The sequence below is a fragment of the Nomia melanderi genome, chromosome 9 (assembly GCF_051020985.1).
Source record: "Nomia melanderi isolate GNS246 chromosome 9, iyNomMela1, whole genome shotgun sequence".
In the NCBI taxonomy this organism is placed as follows: domain Eukaryota; kingdom Metazoa; phylum Arthropoda; class Insecta; order Hymenoptera; family Halictidae; genus Nomia; species Nomia melanderi.
Window position 1 is genome coordinate 7,030,176 of NC_135007.1, and position 26,080 is coordinate 7,056,255.

A 26,080-nucleotide genomic window follows, 5' to 3' on the forward strand; every position below is an offset into this window, starting at 1 on the left:
GCGCACAATATATTAGTCAGTGTGAAAGCGTCGGCAAGTGCTAACTATAGAAGATAAAGCTAAATATAAATGAGGGCACCAAAATAGAATCTGCTAACGTAATTGATCTTGGGCCTGTGATCTCGTGTACTTGTGAACTTCTAGATCTTGTCTGACCATACGTTACCTGCTTTCGACATCGTGTACGCCTGGTCGGCTAGGCTCTGTGCTCGTCTTGCTGCCTCTTCGGTGACATCTGAAAAATTCATCGGATAACGGCGTGAGTACGGACCGGTAATCACTGGTCGAACATTGAAAGCAATGAACTGACAAAGATTAGATGAATGATGTTTCCCTGCATGGCATACCTCGGTTCATGCTTCGCTAGTCGTGGTCTCCTGTTAATTCAATGAGATTATAGTCTATTACCGTAATAGAATAATAAACATGTGACGTCTATAATGTTACACGCTATAATAAAAATTAAACGGGTAAACGAGAAAAATAAAGGTATTCGCCGGCAATGATACACCGTCGACGGGATAATCGTATCGTGGATATAAATATGTTCGAATGTTAACAAATAGCGTAAAAAACCTGAAAACATGCATTAAAGAAAGGTTAAAGAAGTTAAAACGCACAAACTGAAAATAAGAACAGCAAATAAATCGAAATAATGTAATCACATTGTTTCTATTCTTTTTTTTCTTTTCGCTAAATAATTTTTTCGTTCCTCTTTTTTCTCTAGACATTTTTCTATGTCGTGTAGCCTCCTCGCGTTGTTACCACATTCAGATTATCATACTATAAAGTGACAATCAAGAGTTAGGTTCACTGTCATAGAAAGTGATTGAACATAGATTTATTCTACAAGGGCAAGGATCTACTCATTAAGACAAAGGAACTTATCATCTCTATCGAAAAAAGGGGGTACAAGATACATTATTTGCTCCACTTTATAGTACGTTCGGTATTCCTCGTCTTACGAAAAGATCACGTAGAAATTAGTACACTAAAAGAGAGTGATTGATAGATCAGAGTGTTAGGATTATATTACGAATGACACAGTGCAATGGCCGTCCGGCCATTTTGGTACGACTACCAAAAACTTAAGTTACAGAAAAGCGTCAACTTAATTAATCATGTTACACACAGCTGGTATGTAATATTGTATATAACGCAATTATTGCAAGATACCTTCGATTCTATTGTCAGTGTACTCGGCGAGACTGGGTGGTGGGGTCGCTGCCGTCCGCACAGACTTTCTTACGACTGTGGTGACGGTTTGCCGTGTGCGAGGCTCAAGGTGCTCTACTTCACTAGATATTGTAACTACCCTAACCGAGCTATCCTGCGAACTACTCGGGCTAACTCGTGTTTCTTTCGAGGAACTAACTTTTTGTGGAATGCGAGATACTTTCACCAACTTCGATTCACCGGGAGGACTGCCATCTTTTATGTTCATCTCGGTCAACCGAACGGGGACTTCAGAATCTGTGGCGGAAAGTGGATCACCGATATACGGGGCTGAGGTAACTATTGTTTGCGAAACAATATTCTTTCCGCTTCCTGAACTACTGGTTCCCTTAGTCACTATAGGCGAGTCTTTACTTGTTTGGTCGTAACCTTGTAACCTTTGATTGTCATAAGAGAAGGATTTGTCTAACGAAGAGTCGTGCCTCAATTCGTCTAAGAACATTGCTAAGTCACCCTTCGAGACACCGGTATCTGTGGGAACTTTTTGATCTGGTCTGAACAGTTTGTCCGAAGAACCAACAACTCTGATGGTTTCCTTTTGCGTTTTTTCTACAACCCCTTTCGTATCGTCGGAAACTTCGTCAGCAGATTGTTTCCCGCCCTTGAACAAGCCGGACAGGAAACCACTGCTTTTTTCTTTAGCCTTTTTAGCTTCTTTAGAGGTTTTATCTTTTACTGTTTCTACAGTACAAACAGCTGCATCAAGGCCTTGCGTCGTTTTTTGTTTCACCGATTCGCTTCCATCTTTGATTTCTTTTGATATTTTCTCCTTTCCCAATTGAACACATTCGGCTACTTCAAGAACAGCGGCCTCGGTTTTATCTTCAACCTTTTTAGCACCCTCTGCTAACTTATCTGCTGCGGATTTACTAGTGTCAGATGCCATCTGTAAACTTGTGGTTACTTTTTCACTGACTTTAGCTTTCGTATCCTTTGCAGCAGCAGTGGCTTTGTCTTTTGTGTCTTTGACATCGGATATCACTTTGTCTTTCGTAGCTTCGACATCTTTCACTTTTTCTGCTGTTACTTCTCGAAGCTTCGCTTCTTCTTCTTTCGCTTCCTTTTTCGTTTCATCAAGGAATTCCTTTACGTCCTCGGAGACTTCGTCTGCTGCATGCTTTGCACCTTTTATAAGACCAGAGAGGAATCCGCCACCTTTTTCTTTGGCTTTCTTAGCTTCCTTTGCGACTTTACCCTTTGCAGCATCTGCACTTTCGACGACAGTATCAGCTCCAGATGAAACTTTGCTCTTCACTAGCTCAACATCCTTCTTTATTTCTTTAGATACTGTGTCTTTTGCAGATTTGGCTTTATCCTTAACTTGTTTAGCTCCGTCGGAGATCTTTTCACCTGCAGTTTTACCATCATCGGAGATCTTCTCACCTGCAGCTCTGCCAGCATCGGATACCTTCTGAACACCAACAATGACTTTCTCGCTGACTTTGTCTTTGGCGTCCTTCACTGAATCAACAACTTTATCCTTGGCATCTTTTACGTGTTCTACCGCTTTGTCTTTTGCTGCCTCAGCATCTTTGATCTTTTCAGCCGCTGTGTCTCGAACTTTGGCTTCCTCCTCTGCGGCTTCCTTTTTTGTTTCATCGAGGAAGTCTTTAACGTCATCAGAGAAGTCTTCTACAACATGCTTTGCTCCCTTGAACATATCAGAGAAGAAACCACTACTTTTTTCCTTGGCTTCCTTAGTTTCATTCGCAGCTTTTTCCTTCATAGCCTCTGCACCTTCAGAAACAGCATCCACTCCAGATGTAACCTTGCTTTTCACGACTTCAGCGTCCTTCTTGATCTCCATGGATATTTTTTCCTTTGCACCTTTAATGCCATCAACTGTCCCCTTAGCAGCTGCCTTTGTTTTATCTTCAACCTGCTTAGCACCTTCAGACAATGTTTCGCCAACTGTTTTTCCAGTATCAGATATCTTCTGAACGCCTTCAGATACTTTTTCGCTCATTTTGTCCTTAACGTCCTTTGCAGCATCAACAACTTTGTGCTTAGTGTCTTTTACGTCAGACACTACTTTCTCTTTTGCTGCCTTTGCATCATCCACTTTCTGGGACGCTGCATCTCGAAGTTTGGCCTCCTCTTCGGCTGCTTCTTTTTTCGTTTCGTCAAGGAATTCTTTGACATCATCAGAAACTTCTTCAGCAGCATGTTTTGCACCTTTGAACAGTCCAGAAAGGAAACCACTGCCTTTCTCCTTGGCTTTCTTAGCTTCTTTAGCAGCTTTGTCCTTTGTAACTTCTGCGCTGTCAACAACTGCATCCACTCCAGATGAAACTTTGCTCTTTACTAAATCAGCGTCTTTTTTAATTTCTTTAGACACTGCACCTTTCGTAGCTTTGGCACCATCGACTACTTCTTGAGCTGTTGCCTTTGTTTTATCCTGAACCTGTTTAGCTCCATCGGAGATCTTTCCACCAGCAGCTTTACTAGCATCAGAGACTTTTTCACCTACAGCTTTACCAGCGTCAGAGATCTTTCCACCAGCAGCTTTACTAGCATCAGACACCTTCTGGACGCCATCATGAACTGTATCGCTGACTTTATCTTTGACGTCCTTAACTGCAAAAAGAGCACTGTCTTTTCCTTCTTTTAGATCTGCTACAACTTTATCCTTCGCAACCTCCGCACCTTTTAGTTTGTCAGCTGCTGCCTTGTGAACTTTGGCTTCTTCTTCAGCTGCTTCTTTCTTTGTCTCGTCCAGGAAATCTTTAACATCATCCGTCACTTCTTCTGCTGCCTGTTTTGCACCTTTAAATAAACCAGAAAGGAAGCCACTGCCTTTTTCTTTGGCTTTCTTGGCCTCTTTCGCTGCTTTGTCTTTCGCAGCTTCTGCAGAATCAACAACGGTCTCAACTCCAGAGGAGACTTTCTCCTTCACCAGCTCAGCATCTCTTTTAATTTCTGTCGATACTGCGTCCTTTGCAGCCTTGGTACTATCGACGACCCCATGTGCTACTGCTTTTGTTTTATCTTCAACCTTTCTAGCTCCGTTGGAGATCTTTTCGCCGGTAATTTTAGCGGCATCAGAGACTTTCTCACCTGCAGATTTACCAGCATCGGATACCTTCTGAACACCAACAGTGATTTTCTCGCTGACTTTGTCCTTAGCATCTTTCACTGAATCAGCAACCTTACCCTTTGTGTCTTTTACGTGCTCTACTGCCTTATCTGTTGCTGCTTCAGCATCTTTGATCTTTTCAGACGCCGCTTCTCGAACTTTGGTTTCCTCCTCCGCTGCTTCTTTCTTTGTATCGTCCAGGAACTCCTTTACATCTTCGGCAACTTCATCGGCAGCATGTTTTGCACCTTTGATGAGACCGGACAGGAATCCGCTACCTTTATCCTTGGTTGCTTTAGCTTCCTTTGCAATTTTGTCTTTCGCAGCTTCTGCGCTGTCTGAAGCCGCTTCTACTCCTGTCGTAACTTTATCTTTTACCGCTGTTGCGTCCTTTTTGACTTCTTTGGATACTTTGTCAGCTGTATCTTTGACGCCATCAGCCATGTCCTTAATAACTGTTGCTGCTTTAGTTTCAGCTTGTTTAGCACTGTCTGCAACTTTCTCGCCGACAGCTTTCCCAGCATCGGCAGCTTTCTGTACTCCCGCAGTTGCTTTGTCACTGATTTCGTCTTTAACATCCTTCGCAGCTGTGGAAACTTTATCTTTAGCATCTTTAACATTAGTTATTGCTTTGTCTTTCTTCACTTCCATTTCTTTAACCTTTTTAGCAGCTGCCTCTCGGACTTTAGCTTGATCTTCCGCTGCTTCCCTCTTCATTTCTTCAAGGAAGTCCTTTACGTCGCCAGTAGTTTCATCAACTGTATGTTTGGCTCCTTTAAATAAGCCTGAAAGGAAACCGCTTCCCTTTTCCTTTGCTTTTTTTGCCTCCTTCATGGCTTTGTCCTTAGCAGTCTCTGCGTCTTCAGCAACCGCGTCAGTTTTTGATATAACCTTTTGTTTAACAGCATTAGCATCTTCTTTGAGTTCTTTAGATACCTTATCCTTTGTAACTTTGGCACTGTCAGTTACCTTTTGTGCTGCAGTGCTGGTTTGATCTCCAACTTGTTTAACTCCCTCGGATAATTTTTCACCGACTGTTTTACCAGCGTCAGACACCTTTTGAACACCTTCAGATGCTTTTTCAACCACTTTATCTTTAACGTCTTTGGTAACAGTCACGACTTTGTCCTTAGCTGCTTCCAGATCAGAAGCTGCTTTGTCCTTTGCGGCTTCCATTTCCTTTACCTTTTCTGATGTCGATTCTCGTAGCTTCGCTTCTTCTTTTGCAGCATCTTGTTTAGTCTCATCAAGGAACTCCTTCATATCTTCAGAAACTTCTTCAGCTGCGTGTTTAGCTCCCTTGAATAAACCAGACAAGAAACCACTGCCTTTTTCTTTAGCTTTCTTAGCTTCCTTCTCGGCTTTGTCTTTTGCAGCTTCTGCCCTGCTAGCAATTGCGTCCAGTCCCGATGATACCTTGTCCTTTACAACCTCGGTGTCTTCCTTAATTTCCTTGGAAACTTTGTCCTTTGCAGCTTTCATATTATCACTTACTTCCTGAGCTGTTGTTTTCGCTTTGTCTTCAGCTTGTTTGACTCCGTCGGATACTTTTTCAGCAGTAGCCTTGCCCGCGTGCGACACTTTTTGGACTCCACCAGAGACTTTTTCGCCAACTTTGTCTGTAGCGGCTTTTACCGTAGCTGTAACTTTATCCGCAGCAGCCTTACTACCACTCACAACTGTATCCTTAGCTGAGACAACTTTTTGCTTCGCCGCGTCGGCATCTTCTTTAATTTCTGTGGTTAGTTTATCTTTTGCTGCCTTTGCACCATCAGCAATATCTTTAACAGCCTCTTTCACTTTATCTTCTGTCTGCTTTCCAGTTTCCGAAATCTTCTCTCCTGCGGCTTTACCAGTATCTGACGCCTTTTGAACTCCATCAGACACTTTCTCACTTATTTTATCTTTAACATCTTTCATTGCATGTTCAGCTTTGTCTTTAGTCTGACTCAAATCTGTGACTACTTTATCCTTTATGTGTTCCACGCCGTCAGCTACTTCTTTAGCGGTCATCTTCGCTTTGTCTTCGACTGACTTGCCAATCTCAGATACCTTCTGGACTCCGCCAGATACTTTCTCACTCACTTTGTCTTTAGCGTCCTTTGTAGCGTTGGCAATTTTATCTGTAGTATCTTTTACACTAGCTACGGCTTTGTCCTTCGCTCTTTCCGTTTCTTTAACCTGTTCTGCCGCTGCTTCTCGAACTCTGGCCTGTTCTTCCGATGCTTCTTTCTTCGTCTCGTCCAAGAAGTCCTTGACATCATCGGTAACATCTTCAACCGCATGTTTGGCTCCTCTAAATAATCCAGAAAGGAAGCCACTTCCTTTTTCCTTAGCTTTCTTCGCTTCCTTCGCGGCTTGGTCCTTTGCTGATTCTGCGGCGTCCGCTGCAGCAGCCATTCCCGAAGAAATTTTTCGTTTCGCCGCTTCAGTATCCTCTTTCAGTTCTTTAGAGGCTTTGTCTGTCGCTTCCTTGACACTGCCACTCATACCTTTAGCAGTTGCTTGAAGCTTATCTTCTGCTTGTTTAGCGCTTTCAGATACTTTTTCACCAACACATTTTCCAGCATCTGCTACTGTTTGCGCTCCATCGCTGAGTTTTTCAGTCACTTTATCTTTACCATCCTTTACTGCAGCAGAAACTTTATCTTTAGTATCTTTCGCGTCAACCACTACTTTATCTTTCGTTTTTTCAATTTGTTCTAATTTTCCGGTAACAGCCTCTCGGGCTTTAGCTTGATCTTCCGATGCTTCCCTTTTCATTTCCTCAAGGAAGTCCTTAACATCATCAGCAGTATCATCGGCAGTATGCTTAACGCTCTTGAATAAGCCAGAGAGGAAACCACTACCTTTCTCTTTAGCTTTCTTAGCTTCCTTTGCAGCTTTATCATTTGCCGCTTCGGCACCCTCAGCAATTGCACTTGCTCCTGACGAGACCTTCTGCTTAATCGCTTCAGCGTCTTCTTTGAGTTCTTTGGATACTTTATCTTTTGCAGTTTTTACACCGCTAGCAACATCTTGTGCTGCATCCTTCGCTTTATCTTCTACCTGTTTAACGCCTTTTGCTACCTTATCTTTCACTGCTTCTGCACCATCAGCAACTGCACTCGCTCCTGCTGATACCTTGTCCTTCACCAGGTCAGTGTTTTTCTTTACTTCCTTAGACACTGCATCTTTCGCAGCTTTGGCACCGTCGACTACTTCATCGGCTGCTGCTTTCGTTTTGTCTTGAATCTGTTTAGCCGTGTCAGAGATGTTTTCACCGGCTACTTTACCAACATCAGAAACTTTTTCTACACCGTGTGAGACTTTTTCTATCACTTTATCTTTGGTGTCCTTTGCAGCAGTTGCAGCTCTATCCTTGACATCTTTAATGTCTTCTAATACTCCGTCCTTTGCTGCTTTGGCGTCTTGCAACTTTTTCGCAGCAGCTTCTCGCGCTTTCGCTTGCTCTTCTTCTGCCTCTTTCTTGGTTTCATCGACGAACTCGTGTATCTCTTCTGCTACTTCGTCAGCTGCATGCTTGGCACCTTTGAACAATCCTGAGAAGAAGCCACTGGTCTTCTCTTCGGCTTCTTTAGCTTCTTTTTGAGCTTTGTCTTTCGTTGCGTCGACGGTGTCTGAAACAGCTCCTATTCCGGAAGAAACCTTATCTTTTATTGCTTCAGCATCCTTTTTCAATTCTTTTGATGCTTTGTCTTTTGCAGTTTCGATGTCGCCCGCTATATGTTTAGCAGTCTCTTGCACTTTGGCCCCAGCTTGTTTTGCACCATCCACCACTGTCTGGCCTACGGCTTTTCCAGCATCAGATGCTTTCTGAGCTCCATCGGATACCTTCCCAGTGACGAAATCGGAAGCGTCCTTCACAGCCGTGGCAGTTTTGTCTTTTGTGGTTTTAATATCTGCAACCGCCTTGTCCTTTGCAGTCTGGACATCCTTCACTTGCTCATCTACTGTTTCTCGGACTTTCTCTTTTGTTTTCACCGATTCTTTTTTAGTTTCGTCAACGAATTCTTTGACGTCTTCAGAGACATCATCTACAGCATATTTCGCACCTTTGAATAAACCAGAAAGGAAACCACTCGTCTTCTCCTTGGCTTTTTTGCTTTCCTTCACGGCTTTCTCTTTAGCTGCATCAGCAGTGTCAACCACAGTATCGACAGCTGATGAAACTTTGTTTGTTACTGCTGCTGCATCTTCTTTCACTTCTTGGGCCACTTTATCTTTTGCTGCCTTCGCACCATCAGTTAGTCCTTGAGCTGCAGATTTCGTTGCATCTTCAACTTGCTTCACACCCTCAACCAATTTTGTTCCAACAGTTTTTCCGGCATCGGACACCTTCTGTGCACCATCGGATAGTTTTTCACCTGCTTTGGTTTTAGCATCCTTGGCTGCAGCAGTAACTTTGTCCTTTGCTTTCTCTACATCCGATACTGCTTTGTCTTTTGCTGCTTCGACTTCTTTCAATTTGTCCGCCGCTGATTCTCGCATTTTTACTTCTTCATCCGCTGCTTCTTTCTTCGTTTCATCAAGGAACTCTTTCATATCTTCGGAGACTTCCTCAGCTGCATGCTTGGCACCTTTGAACAAGCCAGAGAGGAAGCCACTGCCTTTTTCCTTGGCTTTCTTAGCTTCTTTCGCTGCTTTGTCTTTCGCTGTTTCTGCGCCATCAACAACTGCGTCCACTCCGGATGAAATTTTCTGTTTTACTAATTCCGCGTCTTCTTTAACCTCTTTTGACACTTTGTCTTTTGCTTTTTTTGCACTGTCAGATACTTCTTGGGCTGCGGCCTTTGTTGTAGTTTCAGCCTTTCTAACGCCATCTGACAGTTTTTCTCCTACAACTTTGCCAGTGTCGGATACCTTTTGAAGACCACCAGACACTGTATCACTTGCTTTGTCTTTAACATCCGTTGCAGCAGAAACTACTTTCTCTTTAGCATGATCCAAGCCTGCTAATGTTTTGTCTTTTGCTTCGATTGTGGCATCAGCAATATCCTTAGCAGCCGTTTGAGCTTTTTCAGCGGTTTCCTTGGCAGTCTCAGCAACTTTGTGACCAACAGCTTTGCCATCGTCAGAAAGCTTCTGCACTCCGTCAGAAACTTTTTGAGTGACTCCATCTTTTATGTCTTTCACAGCAGATACTGCTTTGTCTTTCGCTGTTTCGGCATCCTGCAATTTCTTAGCAGCCATTTCGCGTGCGCGAGCTTCCTCCTCCGCAGCTTCTCTTCTTGTTTGGTCAAGGAATTCTTTGACGTCGTCGGATACTTCATCGGCACTGTGTTTTGCTCCTTTAAACAAACCAGATAAGAAGCCACTTCCCTTTTCCTTTGCTTTCTTAGCTTCTTTTACTACTTTATCTTTTGCAGCCTCAGCACCATCAGCAACTGTATCTACGCCAGATGAAACCTTGTCTTTGACGGCTTGTGCATCTTCTTTAATTTCTTTTGACACCTTTTCTTTGGCAGCTTTAGCGCCATCAGCTACTTCTTTAGCTGCAGCTTTTGTTTTATCTTCAACCTGTGAAACTCCTTCGGACAATTTTTCGCCGATTGCTTTACCAGTGTCTGACACTTTGTAAGCACCTTCGGATACTTTTTCGCTAACTTTATCTTTAACGTCTTTAGCAGTGTCGGCAACTTTGTCTTTAGTGTCCTTCACCCCAGTCACTACTTTTTCTTTTACTCCTTTAGCATCCTTCATTTTTTCTGCCGTTGCGTCACGAATTTTGGCTTCCTCTTCTGCTGCTTCCTTCTTCGTCTCATCGAGGAATTCTTTAACATCATCGGATACTTCTTCTGCCGCATGTTTTGCACCTTTAAATAAACCAGAAAGGAAGCCACTGCCTTTTTCTTTGGCTTTCTTGGCCTCTTTCGCTGCTTTGTCTTTCGCAGCTTCTGCAGAATCAACAACTGTCTCAACTCCAGAGGAAACCTTGTCCTTTACCAAATCAGCATCTTTTTTAATTTCCTTTGATGCAGCATCTTTTGCTGTCTTGGTGCCGTCGACTACTGCGTGTGCTACCGCTTTTGTTTTATCTTCAACCTGTTTCGCTCCTTCAGAGATCTTCCGACTTGCGGTTTTTTCAGCATCGGACACTTTCTGAAGTCCATCCGAAACTGTATCACTGACTTTGTCCTTCGCATCTTTGGCGGCGGCAACAATTACTTCTTTACCTTCTTTCGCGCCAGCTACGATTTCATCCTTTGAAGATTCGGCATCCTTCACCTTCTCGTCCACCGCTTTTCGTATCTTAGATTCCTCCTCTGCTGCCTCTTTTCTTGTTTCGTCAAGGAATTCCTTGACATCATCTGAAACTTCCTCTGCTGCATGCTTTGCTCCTTTGAATAAACCAGAAAGGAAACCACTTCCTTTTTCTTTTACTTTCTTGGCTTCCTTCACGGCTTTGTCCTTCGCAGCTTCTGCGCCATCAGCCACTGCACTCGCTCCCGATGAGACCTTCTGTTTAACAGTGTCAGCGTCCTCTTTGATTTCTTTGGACACTTTATCCTTTGCAGTTTTGATCCCACTAGCTACATCTTGCGCTGCCCCCTTCGCTTTGTCTTCTACCTGTTTAGCGCCTTTTGCTATCTTATCTTTCGCTCCTTCTGCGCCATCAACCACTGCACTCGCTCCTGATGCGACCTTCTGTTTAACAGCATCAGCGTCTTCTTTGATTTCTTTGGATACTTTATCCTTTGCAGCTTTAACACCAGTAACTACATCTTGCGCTGTACCCTTCGCTTTTTCTTCTACCTGTTTAGCGCCTTTTGCTACTTTGTCTTTTGCTGTTTCTGCACTATCAACAACGGCATCAGCTCCGGCAGAAACTTTGTCTTTCACCAGATCGATATCTTCTTTCATTTCTTTAGACACTGTATCTTTAGCGCCATCAATGACCTCATCAGCTGCTGCTTTCGTTTTGTCCTGTATCTGTTTAGCTGTGTCAGAGATTTTCTCACTCGCAGTTTTAGCAGTATCAAATATCTTCTGAGCGCCATCGTGGACTTTATCAGTGACTTTGTCTTTAACGTCCTTCGCAGTAGTAAAGACTTTCTCTTTGCCGTCTGTTAGACCATCTATCGCTTTGTCTTTTGCAGCTTCAGCGTCTTTCGCTTTTTCAGCTGCTGCTTGTCGAAGTTTCGTTTCCTCTTCAGCTGCCTCTTTTTGGGTTTCTTCGAGGAAGTCACTGACATCGTCAGCTACTTCTTCAGCTGCATGTTTCGCGCCTTTGAATAGCCCAGAGAGGAACCCGCCAGCTTTTTCTTTAGCCTTTTTACCTTCTTTTACGGTTTTATCTTTTGCAGTTTCTGCAGCATCAACTACAGCGTTCGCACCAGATGACACTTTTTGCGTTACAGTTTGTGTACCATCCTTGAATTCTTTCGATACCTTATCGGCTGTTTCCTTGACATCGTCAGTAGCAGTTTGAGCTTTGGCTTCAACCTCTTTTGCAGTCTTCGAAATTTTACGCCCGACGTCTTTACCAGTGTCGGAAAATGTTTGAACACCATCAGATACTGTCTCGTCAATTTTAGTCGCAGAATCCTTTGCAGCGTTTTTAGCGGCTTGTGCAGCTTTAGCTTTTTCTTCCGAAGCATCTCTTCTCATTTCATCAAGAAAATCCTTGACATCATCAACTACCTCATCCGAAGCTTGCTTCGAACCCTTGAACAAACCAGAAAGAAATCCAGCGCCCTTTTCTTTAGCTTTCTTAACTTCTTTTGCTGTTTTATCTTTAGTAACCTCGGCACCGTCAACCACAGCATCTACTCCTGATGAAATTTTGCTCTTCACTAACTCCGCATCTTCTTTAATTTCCTTTGATGCCTTATCCTTCGCATCCTTGGCACTATCTACTAACTTTTGGGTTGCTGCTGCAGTTTTAACTTGAACCTCTTTAGCTCCGTCAGAGATCTTTTCACCAACTGTTTTACCAGCATCGGATACTTTCTGAACTCCATCAGTCACTTTCTCGCCTATTTTATCTTTAGCATCCTTTGCAGCATCGACAACTTTATCTTTAGTTTCTTTCACCTCGGTTACTACCTTCTCCTTTGCTGCCTTGCCATCTTTCACCTTCTCTGCTGCTGCATCACGAACTTTAGCTTCCTCCTCTGCTGCTTCTTTCTTTGTGTCATCAAGGAATTCCCTAACATCTTCAGAAACCTCATCAGCAGCATGTTTCGCTCCTTTGAATAGCCCAGAGAGGAAGCCACTACCTTTCTCCTTGGCTTTCTTGGTTTCTTTAATGGCCTTGTCTTTTGCAGCTTCGGCGCCGTCAACAACTGCATCTACACCGGATGAAATCTTTTCTTTCATGGCTTGTGCATCTTCTTTAGCTTCTTTCGATACTTTTTCCTTTGCAACTTTGACGCCATCGGCCACCTCTTTACTCGCTGTCTTTGTATTATCTTCAACCTGAGCAACTCCTTCAGCTAGCTTTTCACCAAACGCTTTGCCAGCGTCTGAAACCTTATGAGTACCTTCTGTTACTTTCTCACCCACTTTATTTTTAGTATCCTTCACAACGTCGACAACTTTGTCTTTAGTGTCTTTTACTTCAGCCACTGCCTTTTCTTTGGCTGTTTTAGCATCTTTCACTCTTTCCAACGTTGCGTCTCGAACTTTAGCCTCTTCCTCCGCTGCTTCTTTCTTTGTTTCATCAAGGAATTCTTTGACATCTTCGGACACTTCCTCTGCTGCGTGTTTCGCACCCTTAAAGAGTCCAGACAGGAAACCACCGCTTTTTTCTTTGGCTTTCTTTGCCTCTTTTGCGATTTTGTCCTTGGTTACTTCTGCACCATCAGCAACTGCATCCACTCCAGACAATATTTTGTCCTTTACCAGATCAGCGTCTTTTTTAATTTCCTTTGATACAGCATCTTTTGCAGCTTTAGTATCATCGACTACCGCACCTGCCGCTACTTTCGTTTTATCTTCAACTTGTTTAGCTCCATCAGATATCTTTTCACCTACAGCTTTACCAGCATCAGAGATTTTCTCACCTGTAGCTTTTCCAACATCAGAGATTTTGTCACCTGCAGCTTTGCCAGCATCAGACATTTTTTGAACACCGTCATGAACCTTGTCGCTGATTTTGTCTTTGACGTCCTTTGCTCCAAGAGCAACAGTATCCTTTCTTTCCTTTGCATCAGTTAAGGCTTTTTCCTTCGAAGCTTCTGCATCTTTTAATTTATCAGCTGCTGCGTCTAGAATTTTGGCTTCTTCTTCAGCTGCTTCTTTCTTCGTCTCATCTAAGAATTCTTTGACGTCTTCGGACACTTCTTCAGCTGTATGTTTCGCACCCTTGAACAAACCAGACAGGAAACCACCACCTTTCTCCTTAGCTTTCTTGGCCTCTTTTGCTGCTTTATCCTTCGCTGCTTCTGCAGTATCAGCAACTGCATCTACTCCAGCTGAAACCTTATCCTTTGCCAGATCAACATCCTTCTTAACTTCTTTGGATACTTTATCCTTTGTAGATTTTGCACCTTCTGCTGCATCGTGTACTGCATATTTCGCCTTATCTTTAACCTGTTTAGCTCCTTCAGAGATCTTTTCACTTGCAGCTTTAGTCGCGTCGGATGCTTTCTGGACGCCGTCTTGAACCTTGTCATTAACTTTATCTTTGACGTCCTTTGATGCAAAAACCACAGCGTCTTTCCCTTCTATTGCATCAGCCAAGGCTTTAGCCTTCGCAGCTTCAGCATCTTTTAGCTTCTCAGCAGCTACGTCACGTACTTTGGCCTCTTCCTCAGCTGCTTCTTTCTTCGTATCATCAAGGAATTCCTTAACTTCTTCAGAAACCTCTTCAGCTGCGTGTTTTGCTCCCTTGAATAACCCAGAAAGGAAACCACCCCCTTTCTCTTTCGCTTTCTTAGTATCATCTTGAATTTCTTTCGACAATTTCGTCGCCTCTGCTTTACCGTCATCAGCAAGATCTTTCCCAGCTTCATGTATCTTATCTGTGACATCTACTGTAGCAGTCGCAATACTTTGCGTGTCATCAAAGAATTTAGCAGTAGCCTCACGTAAAGGTTTGTCTACAGGTTTCTGTGTTTCTTCCGGTGCGGCGCTCTTCTCCCGCGATCGACTCCTCGATTCCCTGGACAATTTCGGACTCTTGAATATGCCAAGAATGCCGCTTCCCTTGTCCTTATCCGCTGGTTCCACTTCCGGCACTTTAACGGGCTTCTGTATGTCTTCAGGATGATGCATACTCTCCGCGGTCTTTTTAACATCGTCTAAGAAGGCTGCCGTTGCTTGTCTTACTTCCTCATCTCCACTGTCGAAAGATGTGTCTTTCGATGAACTCTTCTCTCTCGATGCGCTTCTCTTCTTGCTCTTCAGCTTAGGACTCTTGAACATGCTAAAGAAACCACTACTCTTATCTTTCCCTTCTTCGTCTTGTTCCTTTTGCTCGTCGCTAGGTTCTTTCTTATCCATTTTCCTTTCTAAACTTCGATCCTTCTGCCGCGCATCTTTATGCTTAATATCTGATTTTCCGTTCATGTCCTTCTGAGGACTGCGTACGTCGATTTCAGCTTTCTTGTGCATCTCTGCGATGTCGTAAGAATGTCCATTTAATTTGTCTTTTGGTGTATCGTCGTATTGAACATGAGATGTGAACGTGTGTACTTCGTCTTTGATAACTGGTTGTTTGTCGCTGATCTTAGTCGTTGGAGAAACAATCGTTATATCTGCGAGTTTCTTAGCGTCATCTAAAGGTTTCCCTGCAGTAGTTCGAACCTCTTCATCGCCGCTGTCGAAGGACGAGTCTTTAGACTTCTTCAGCTTCTTCTCCTTCGACTTTGGACTCTTAAACATTCCGAAGAATCCACCACCCTTCTCCTTTTCTTGATCCTCTTTGGTCCCAGCATCAGTTACCGTCGCTGCAACACTGTCAGCCTCAACTTTAGGTAACACTTTAGCATCCTGCTTTTCAGGCATTGGTTGCATCGCAGCTGCAGCTCGCCTGGAATCATCTAAGAACTGCATTGTGGCTAGTTTTATATCCGGAACAGTAGTACTTTCAATGGACACGAAATCCGGTCGAATTTCGTGTCCTGCAGGGGGCATTGAAGCTGCTTTAGGTTCTTCATCTCCGCTGTCAAAGGAGGCATCTTTAGAACCTGTTTTAGTTTTCTTCACTTTGGATCCTTTGAAAATACCTGACAATATTCCACCACTTTTCTCTTTCGATTTCTTCGCCTCGTCTTCTGGTTTCTCTTCAGGTGGCGAAGCATACTGAGCAGTGTAGACACCTTCGTAAGCAGATATTTGCTTGTCGGTAATCGGTTTCGTTTCTTTTGGGATGCTGTGTTTAGCAACGGTCTCTTTCACCATTGGTTTCTTTTGATCATCTTGTTTAGCCTCTTTGAGTTTTCCTGGCACTTCTTTGGTACCTTCTTTCGTGGGACTCACCGGTGAAGTTAATCTCTCATCGATCTCCTTACCTTCTTTAGACATCAGTTCCTTTTTGCTCACCGTAGTTTGTTTACCATTTGAGATCGTTACTGCATCCTTCGGTGCAGTTTGATCTATCTCTTTTACTGTGATCGTCTGAGTGACTATCGGCGGCTGACCCGTCTTACCGTCGCTCACGGAAACCACCGTTTTCGATGCGACGATCGTCATCCCCGAGTCACCCTTGCCGTCACGAATGTAACGCTGTTTAACGATCATCGGCTCGACGACCGGCACGCCCGACATTTGCTCGGCGACGTGTTTCTCCGATTCAACGCCTTTATCTTTAATCAGTCGGTCCCCTAACTGTTCCCTAACAAAACTTTGAACTATAGCACCTCTTGCCTCTTTATTGTCCCGCGCATCATCATCACAAACCACCGACCACCCTTCCTTCGCTAACTTCCCCTTCTCTTTCTCTGCGTCTGCTATTACACCTGTTAATTAAGTATCACATATTTTAGGCATCTGTAAACGTGGCAAAATAAAAAGAACACATTTTGTTTTTTTTTTTGTTTTGTAAGTATTTTTTGTTTAATTTTTGTCATTTCGTCATGATTAGTGTAAGCCAGCTTTCTCGATTACTGCTGCTTTGCTCGAGAATTCAGCGGTTAGACTCTCGTGTGTGGTTTTTGTGCGTGGAGTGTTTGTGCTATGGAGCAGCTATCCGTGGTAAGTTACTCTCGTTTAGGACTACTCGAATAATTGTTGAAAGAAAAATTGAATCGCTGCGATTGCACAGCTGGACAAGCATTTCATTGCTAACGTGGAGGTCACGGGTGACCTTCGTTATGTTACAATTAATCCCGAATTTTTGATTAGAAGAATCGATAAATAAAATAAGGGTACCACGATGATACCTAGATTGCGGATCTTTGTGCAAATATAGATTTTTACAGACTAATTTTGTTAAAATTGGAGTTGGAAAAAAGTATTAAAGATTGAAATCGCATTGAACTTTATTTATTACTTTGAAGGACACTATAAATGCACAAAATGCGCAGTCCAATGAAAAATAATTGAGTACTCAGTCTGTGAGAGTAATGATACTCTGAGAATATCATATTCACGAAAAAATTTACTGATCAAAAAAAGTATGGAAATTTTTGTGGTACTCAAACGAATTCTAGTTCGAGAGATAGCGACAGCTGTTCCGTGTGTCCGCACAGTTAGGCCACACATATCTGCCGTTCATGCAACGCCAAAAAATTGCAGCGAAACCTTGCTGAAACAAATTAATGGGACGAAGTGTCGAAGAAGTAGAAAGGCGATTAGTGGGTCATTAAAAAATGATACACATAGCTCGCAATTATAATACAGTCGATATGAATGGTTCGATGTTTTAATGGCGAGAAAAATAATAATAAAAGTAGTCTCGTTACGGAGTAATTAAATTAAAAGCAAGCTGATCGATTCAGAAGAGATCGGCATCGGCGCTCCAGAACCTGTGAGTGGAAAGTAGAAGATGATCAAAGTAAAAAAAAAAGGAAGTAGGATAAAAATGTTCTAGTGCCGACGATCTTCCATTAATTAAGAACTTTCACACATTTGTGAATCGTGTCCAGAATCAATGCTGTGCTATAGTTCTAAAGAAAACAATCACCTATGTGTCATCAACATAACGGAAACTCTACACCTGTGAAATGTTGCTAATGTTGCTATCTCCTAGGTAAAAAGTTAAGTATGTTATCCAATAATATCGTGGTGTGCTGTGCGTGTTGCATAAAAAAAGGTTTATAATGTACTGTATATAGTTAATAGCTAAGTCAGTTGTTTGTGAACACCTTTGTCAGACATAAAAATACAGAAAAGTACGTGGAGGCGAATTATATCAACTTTCTGGAGAAGAAACACATCTTACTGCGTTCTCCAAATAATTAATCCATTATGCACCTCTTTCATGTCATCAAACGCATTAAAAAGAAAACAATTAATTTTTCTATACAGTTCAAAACACTTCTGTCTAATATCACGTTTCCCTTTTCAATCTATTACCCTCTTAAAGTAATTGATTCCAAGTAAACACTATTTCGACACTAATAACATGTTGAAAATCAATTATATGTACACACTTAAATCGAATATACACTGTACACCAAATTATCGTAGTTTTAGCAACAGTCAACTGATCAGTGTCTAGAAATAAATATTAAATCAAATAATAATAAATACGCCATCTAATCTAATGAAGCTTTAATAACTCAAATATCGTCGAGTACATATTGTACACGCATTTAAACAACATATCTAATTTACAAAAAGAATCAAGAAAAATACAAGTAAACATATGTATATATATAGTCTCTTGCAAACAGCGATGAACTATCACAATGAAACACGATGGCACTAGAAGCGAAATTTTGAATATAGAGCGATTCAACGGTAATGATAAAAATCTGCTCGACGAATGGTTAATAATAAGTCGTTGTCCTCGAACCAAGCGTGATGATATTATCGCGTTAAATTCCGTCATGCTGCGTATAGTACCGAAAAAAAGAAGATCATGTAGTATGATGAGTTCGCGGCAGGTTACGCCCCCGATGTCATTTTTGCGGTAGCCATTTTGATTTTGCAGCTCGTCGAAGCGCGCGGCCCCTCAACCCACCATATTTCGCGAATAATTTGGCTGTCACTTACCGGAGACAATTCGGTTGGCATCCGCGATCACCCTTCGTCGTCGCTCGTCTTCGTCGACCTCGTCACGTGACTTTTTACTCATCGTGTCGGCCACGTGACATTTCTGTTCGAGAAACTCGGCCATTACGTCCCCAAGCTCTTTCTCCTCGCTCGCGTACTTATCTTTGATGGGGGTCGAGGTTCCGTTGAATACAGTGCCGTTTGTGATCGTGACATGCTGTTTTGCTGCTCGGGTGCGACAAACAAAGAAAAGAACAACAGTGATTTAAATTCGCGTGACTGAGCCAGCCGATTTCTCGCTGAAGCGCACAATTATGATATAACGTCCGATAGACGGATTGCGGACTCCACGAGAATGTGCAGGTTTGTCGAATACAACGAAAGGGTAGAATCTTTGCTGTAACTTAGCATACAGTGCACGGAATCCTTTCGATATGAAATAAATTCGTGTTGTAAAATTTGGCTATAGAGGCAATACGGCTGAGCTTAGTATGGATTATCGAGGACTAAAAGCGTACAGTCTGAATTTGAATGGTTTAATTTAGTGATATTTTTTAAATTATTGTGGATGATGGCGTAAATATGTTCCATGTTTGTAGTAGCGTCCAATAAAATCGAAAGAATGAGGGACGGAAGCGCATTTACAGCGAATATGGTATGCGAGTAAACATGTCGAATGAACAGGCGTTTCAGGACAGTGCGTTCGAAAAAATGTACAGTCAGACTTGTGATTTAACACGTCTTTCTTAGCAATGACACGAAGTAGAGCCGGCATATTATTCACAGAATTAATACAAGCAATGACGTCATATCCTTTCTAGAGTCATAATCACGTATTTGTAATATTCAATGGTATTTCATTTGTAAAATACTTTTCGCATATTTTTTGAAAATCTTCAATATAATCAAATAATTAAAATTATGGTTTATTAAGAGTAAGTCAGATTGAAAAATACATACTTGGTGTATCGTGTTTAGTGCCAGTAATACTGAGGTCTTCCACGGATTCAGAATCCTGGAGAATAAATTTGTTAAGTAACAAATCCGTAATAGGATTACGTAACGAACATAATTTCATCAGTTCAAAATTAGATATAATTACTCCTGTTTAATAATTATTTACTTCCTTTGTTTTGATCGTTACTGAGTCATACTTTTATCTTCCGCAAGATCTTAGATTCAGAATTCCTTACTTAACATTCTACTTCTTATGACATCTCATATGACTAAACCTGGAGTAATCATATTATTTCTTTCTCAAATAATTACTAAAATCTTCTAAAGACAAACCTTAGTTCTATTAAGATCGTAATCCGGATCCATCTTCGGATCCATTTTCGCGTCGCGGCGCAAGGAAGTGTCCCTAGAAGGTCCCAATTCTTCTTTCAAAGAATCGAATCCAGGTTGATCCAGTCGGACTCTGGCGACAGCTTTTTCCACGTCGTCGGTCACCAATTCCACGTTAAATATACACTTTTTCACGATGTCCTCGCGGCCAATCTTATTTAGTGCCTTTTCGATAGAGTTTCCTGCACATGCAAAGAGATTTTTATTTAAAATAATCGATACAAAACATTCAATATCACTGGATCAGCACTGTAAATACATCTCCAATCGATGACAATTTTCCTGTCAAAGGTACGGACCTGAACTCACGGAAATCTGATATCTCTGTGCCGGTGACCGCCTAAACATCAAGGATAACTCACTGACGTAAGTATTCGTCGCTTCGTTCTCGTACTCTTGGTACAAGGATATAAACATTGTGAAATTTATGTCTCACCAAGGCTACGATAAAGAAATGATTAACAAATAAACGAAAAACTTTAGGAAGACCCTCTATGCACTGTCACTTTCACTGTATTCACAATCGAACGGAACGCAGTTCTGTTTACTTTGAACGATTGCAGAACTAAAGCGATGTGCGGTACGTGCATTGCTGTCGTGTGTCAGTGCCACCAGTATTGGCAAAAAAGGGGGGGGAGAAAAGAGTCCATAGGTTTATGTCAGGCATAATAATGCAGGGATGAGATCACCAACTACGTTGCTCCTCAGATTCCACACGTCTTAGTCAAACGCGCACGTCTGATTAATTGACCTTGCCGAGAAACAGGTTCCTTTTAAATTTCGCTATCTGCTACTACATCTCGACACGCTCACCTTTTCGTGAGATATTTCAATCTGTACCGAGGAAAAAAAAACAAATCGCGGGTTGATTCATGATTTCTCACGTTATCGAAACGTTATCGAATAGCTATTATTAATCTTATAAATCGATGTCTGCTTCAGGTTAAATGGAAATGAGTACACGGTTCTCGGAAATATCAATGGAGCAAGAAAACAACTGACCACTCGTGACATGTACTCATTGATTCAACGAACGGTGAGTAAAAGTATGAGAATACTATGCTTCGAAGAATCAATTTCGACTGTTTTCCGAGCGTATTTATAAAGCTGAGATAATAAGTATCAATAGCGGTACAAGTATGGTAGCACGTTTAATATTAGGCGTGATGTGCCGTGAAAGTATACATAACAATTAGACCTTCACTGATTCAAGACACGGAACGAAGGATTTCTCATTGCCAGTGGAAGAGAATAGTTTTCCTACAATAGGTTTCTGCGATAGAGAAAATGTTTTTTGAACGTATATGGAGCACACTTGTGGATAGAAGAAACTTGGTTACAGTGTCTGACCATTAATAGCCTTATCTATTTGTGTTAATGATTGTAGACCAAGGCAATGGAATCGTAAACTCTATTTTCAGCAAATTAGCTTAGAATAACAGAACATTTTCAGTGACAAATTGATGTAGAATAGTAGAAAACTTTTAGCGATAATTTATATTAGAATAATAGTTAGAAAATAATATTATCAAAGCTCTCGAAACATTTATATCAATAATATATTGAAAAAAAATAACGCAAAACATTACATGATTCACAATCTTGAGTCGTATAACACGTTACGTAATAGCAAACATACCTGTAGCCTTGTTTGCATCTTTCTGCCAGATCTTCAGCATCGCCGCGGCCTGCCGGGCAGGTTTATTAGAATACTCCTCCTTAATGGAGGACACCTCGTTCGGTGGTATGTTCAATTCCTCCGCGAGCTTCTCCCAGTCGGAGCCCAACAAATTCGCAATATCAGTTAATCTTATTGTTGCTCTGTGAATAGTGTCTGGACGACCTACAGGAAGCAATTAACATTGAAACGATTCTAACTTGTACATCCGTCGGTATCGGAGCTAGGATCTACATACTTATGCCACCGTCGCGTAGAAAACTATAATTCTTCGAGAGCTCCAACAGATCGACCTCCGAGACAGCTGGTTCCGGTGATATTTTCTCTGGCAGTAGGATATTTAACGTGCAAATCGGTGTCTGAGGCAGCTCGCCCTTAGGAACCTTCGGCTCGCTCATGAACATAATGCGGCCCATCATGTCCGCAGCGTCCGGATCTTTTACTCTTGCTGTGAACGGAACTCTATTCTCCTTGAACGCTCTAAACGGCAACTGTAATTGCTCGCCGCTCTTCAATACTGGAACTAGGTTGCCCGAAAACTCCATGTACTGCGTCTTTCCTTCTAAAACCTGCAGGAATCATTTTCAATACGAAGATTTGTCATTACGTGCTTACGTCGAAATCTATTTTGAAAAATATTTAAATTTTCAAATTTGAACATTTTTCTGTCGAAAATGTCTCAGATTTTTCTTTCAAAAATTGAGAATGATAGAGAACAACGAGTTGTATATTAGAATTCAGCATAAGAAATAGTATTAAGATTGCTCAGTAAACCTTTCTAAACAAAAACAAAGTTAAATTTTGTAGACCAGTGTAATTAAATGAAAGTTTTTCGTCACTTGGTAAATGTTTGTTTATTAATTTGTTTAAATACATTTTTAGTTGTGAGAGTTTATTGTGATGATGATCAATGTTATATATCGTCCTCGATGAGGGCTCTGTGTTTAGTTGTTATTTTCTATTAAGATCATGAAAATTAGAACAGGCAAATGCAGGTGTACTTACCTCGACATCTCGACTCTTCGCGACTTCCGTGAAATGCTCTTGATTCTCCAGAGTCTTGTCTTCTTTGTCGTCAGTCATACAGAAGACGCGAAGCCTTGCTTCCAGCGGATCTACTCGCTTTGCAAATACTACAAATCTGCGGATGAAATGCGTTTGAATAATATTTGGTGGCTAAGCGAGATTGTAATCATGCAGGTAAAACGTAGTCGATCGACGTTGCGAATAGGATTATTAAAGAATATATGAAAGATATATTAAAAAAGAAGAAATACTAAAGTTATTAACAGGATATTCTTCGCTACAATATCCTGCACTTCATCAGAAATGTGAACACTACTTTTTTTTAAAATAATTATTGGCAAAGCATGTATGAATCTAATCTCGAAAGACATTCCTCTTAGAAACGCTATGTACACGCAATCGATTTGTTTAGAACACTTGCAACGAGGAAATTAAAAAATTTTCGAAAATTTCGTATATTATACGTAGATGATATTAATGGAATGAATTTTTCTTTCTGTACATTTGTTAATACTGTTACCTATGCATACGTATAATATACGAGTAGAAATGTTCTACCTGCGATTACGGGAAGTATTTTGCTTTTTCTCTTTTCTTTTTTTTGTTATTTTATTAATAAATTGAGTTTGAATGATTTTAAAAACGTACTTAGCCATGAAAGGTACGTGTGTCGCATGTGTGTATAGCTCTGTAGCCATTTTCGTGGCTTCGGAAATATTCCGACAATCCATTAACCAGAAGCGAGCGGATACTGTGGTAGTAAAGGAAACGCAATCTTTGACGAACGTGAGCGGCGTCGAACCTGTGACATCCTCCCAGACTGCCCGAGACTGACCCCCTGAACGACATATATACCAAGTCCAATAACATTATTAAAATATGTCCGTGTTACGAATACAGAATCGGCAGAAGTGATATGTGTGGGATTAAACCGATGCGACCGAGATTAATTACAATTACGACCACTTTCACGACTACTAATTAAACACATGACTTTCTGTATTTGTAATATTCAGAAATGTGATTATAAATTTGACTATGAAAAGAACATTATTTATAAAATTTGAAAGTATTTAGAAACGTGTGAGTTAAAAGAGTCTTGTTCTTTCATTGGTTTTGTGTGACAGATTTTAAGGATTAGAAATTTTATAGAATAATACGTTGTATTAAAGGTGGTGAAATTATATAATTAAAACAAGTTCTATTGAATTGAATGATGCACAAATTTTATAAGGAAATTAGTACTGATGGGTTTAATTTAAAACGTTGAATGGTTCATAAATATGCTAGGTGTGCACATTGAAAATAAGATTGAATGAGATTTAAAGAAATACTATTTTCAAATAATACTTGTTCTGCTTGTCTTAGTTTTTTGAACCAACTGCTACATTGAAAAATTATCATAAATGACAATAATTATGAATAACATCATCCTTATTGTATTTAATATCGGTCGCCATAAGTGCGTTCATGTTACGTGCTGTATCGTGTGTGAGTAATATCAAACAAAATATACGACGACCGAATAATAATGCTTGCTAAATGAAGGAAAAAGCGTCATTCAAAAGAATCGCGCTGAAAGCAAAACGCGAGTCGTGTGAGTATGCGTTTGAAAGAAACAAGCGATAAAGAAATAAAAGTATGTGAAATAATACTAATCAAAACGCGTCGTGATGTACGTCGAGAACGTATCCCTTCAGTTCCATCGCGATAAACAAATTTTACAACGCCCCATTTTGGTCTCAAGCACAATGCCAAATATTTTAACGAAACAGAAACGAGATTTCTCATTCGAAAAAGAACCGTACGGTACCGTGAAACTCAGAATCGAATTCTGTTAACATTTTCAATTTGTAACCATTTTTCTGTACGAATACAAAAATGTTAATACAGCATGGCTGTAACAAATATCAAGATTAAAGAAACAATATTGTTAGTCTTCGTATCAGTAACGTGACGTATGAATACATATCAGAATGATCTATCAATACATATATATATATCGTAGATATACAATTTGGTAAATATTATATATATATAAATTACAAGCCTAATATTGAAGCAGTTACCAGTCAAACGAATGTGCTGAAACAAAAACTCTGAAGTTAACGCTTACAATGAGCTAGGTAATAAAACTTTATCTACGTTAATTAATAATCCATACCTAAATGACTCAATCCTAACAATATGCAAGCATTAACAATGAATCACAACAAGATATGTATACAACAATGGTACTCAACGAAATGTTTCTATGAAACATGCAGCTACCATCTCCCTTTTAAATCTCTATCCGAAGATCTCCGGGACGTAATATTCAGGTCCGTCCAAGCCTATCGTTTCTTTAACACTCTCATCATCAAAACCTAGTTGCGTAACTAAAATAATCTTTCGGTCCCTACAGTATCGGCTATCATTCCTGCTCTTCGTAACGCATCGAAATTAGTTAGCTATGATGTAATTAGCTCCGGTGCGACGAGATGAAAATTCTAAACTCAGTCCCGACGACCTGGAAACAGACGACGATGCCTAACGCCCGCGTCATGCCTACTGAACTACTTAGATTGATCCTCGTATGCGATATATGTCTGATAAGAGCATAATACAATGTATATATATATATATATATATACATCAAAGGTGTTGGCGGCGTAACAGTTTCAGCGTTTATCGGTAAGAGATTCTCCAGTAAGACGGTACGCTGCTCTACAATGTTACGTGCAAGCATATATTACCAGTTATGCTGCACAGAAGTCTCAACGTTGGCGCGTCCCCAGAATATTGATTGATCATGCCTTTGTTGGCTGCCTGCGGCACTGGTATTGTTAAGGTTATCGGTTTGTGGAATTTCCTACGCCGTGGTTCAACGGTTACGATCGGCGATACCGCCACTCGGTTGCCCAGCAGCTTAGCTACCAGGTCTGCTGGTATCGGATGCGCCTAAACACAAATGCAATTGCTCGTTGTCCGACATTTCAGTGAAAGTTTCTTTATCTGATTTTTATCAGACCAGTGGTTAGAGACTTCTTTATGTATTCGTCAATGGCAATGGCAACTAGTAACTAATCAATCATTTGGAATAATATAATGTGAGAATTTGTTGGGCACTATTGATTAGATGATTGAGTTCTTTCTTCAAATAACACGGTTATTAAGAAGGTTATAAATTTATGATGTTTTTTAAAATTTAAGGTTCATGATAATATGAAGTATGATACGTACCTGAAGACCAACTCGAATTTTTTTGGTAAGAGCTGCTGGTGGGAAAACAGCTTGGACTTGCGGGACAGCCGATGATGACACTGTGCCGCCTTCCGGACCAACTGCATGGACCTCTTGCCTAATGCGAGACACTACTGCAAAGTAATGTGGGAAGTCTGCAGTCAGTATCCTTACGATTCGGGAAGTTTGGAGATCCTCGAGCTGGCTTAATTCTGAAAAAAATAATTGAATACGTTTTGTTGATTAATCAAAAAGATAGTGGAAGAAATAATTGAATACGTTTTGCTGATTAATCAAGGAGATAGTGGAAGATTTTGTATTTTAACATATTCACTAATACCATTTATTGGTAACAATCTTTGTAGCTATGATATGTTGTGAAATCAAAT

At 41.0% G+C, this 26,080-nt stretch overlaps 1 protein-coding gene and 1 long non-coding RNA gene across 28 annotated transcripts in view; one reads left to right on the forward strand and one right to left on the reverse strand.

The window, feature by feature from the left end:
• The window catches only part of LOC116427791 (uncharacterized), a 97,554-nt gene that overhangs the window by 13,264 nt on the left and 58,210 nt on the right, over positions 1-26,080 (reverse strand). For 20 of the 26 annotated variants that reach the window (XR_012999335.1, XM_076370493.1, XM_076370487.1 and 17 more), the window contains 12 exons: positions 25,692-25,903; positions 25,205-25,409; positions 24,634-24,648; positions 23,118-23,307; positions 22,449-22,584; positions 21,682-22,012; positions 21,405-21,608; positions 19,709-19,947; positions 19,379-19,433; positions 18,419-18,643; positions 1,177-16,218; positions 167-235 (listed from right to left, as the gene is read on the reverse strand). Coding sequence is in view for 25 of the 26 variants with exons in the window: in XM_076370493.1 (XP_076226608.1) it covers positions 167-235; positions 1,177-16,218; positions 18,419-18,643; positions 19,379-19,433; positions 19,709-19,947; positions 21,405-21,608; positions 21,682-22,012; positions 22,449-22,584; positions 23,118-23,307; positions 24,634-24,648; positions 25,205-25,409; positions 25,692-25,903 (16,923 nt within the window). In the remaining variant the exon portion in view is untranslated. The remainder of the gene's footprint in view (positions 1-166; positions 236-1,176; positions 16,219-18,418; positions 18,644-19,378; positions 19,434-19,708; positions 19,948-21,404; positions 21,609-21,681; positions 22,013-22,448; positions 22,585-23,117; positions 23,308-24,633; positions 24,649-25,204; positions 25,410-25,691; positions 25,904-26,080) is intronic. The other 6 variants (XM_076370502.1, XM_076370489.1, XM_076370486.1 and 3 more) reach the window with 3 other exon arrangements.
• On the forward strand, positions 5-25,808 carry LOC143174866 (uncharacterized). Of its 2 annotated transcripts, none has more exons than XR_012999337.1 (4): positions 5-259; positions 20,057-20,531; positions 20,708-20,801; positions 25,662-25,808. It is a non-coding gene; the product is annotated as an uncharacterized LOC143174866 (long non-coding RNA). The 2 variants fall into 2 exon arrangements; XR_012999336.1 differs by lacking the exon at positions 5-259 and adding an exon at positions 18,640-18,781.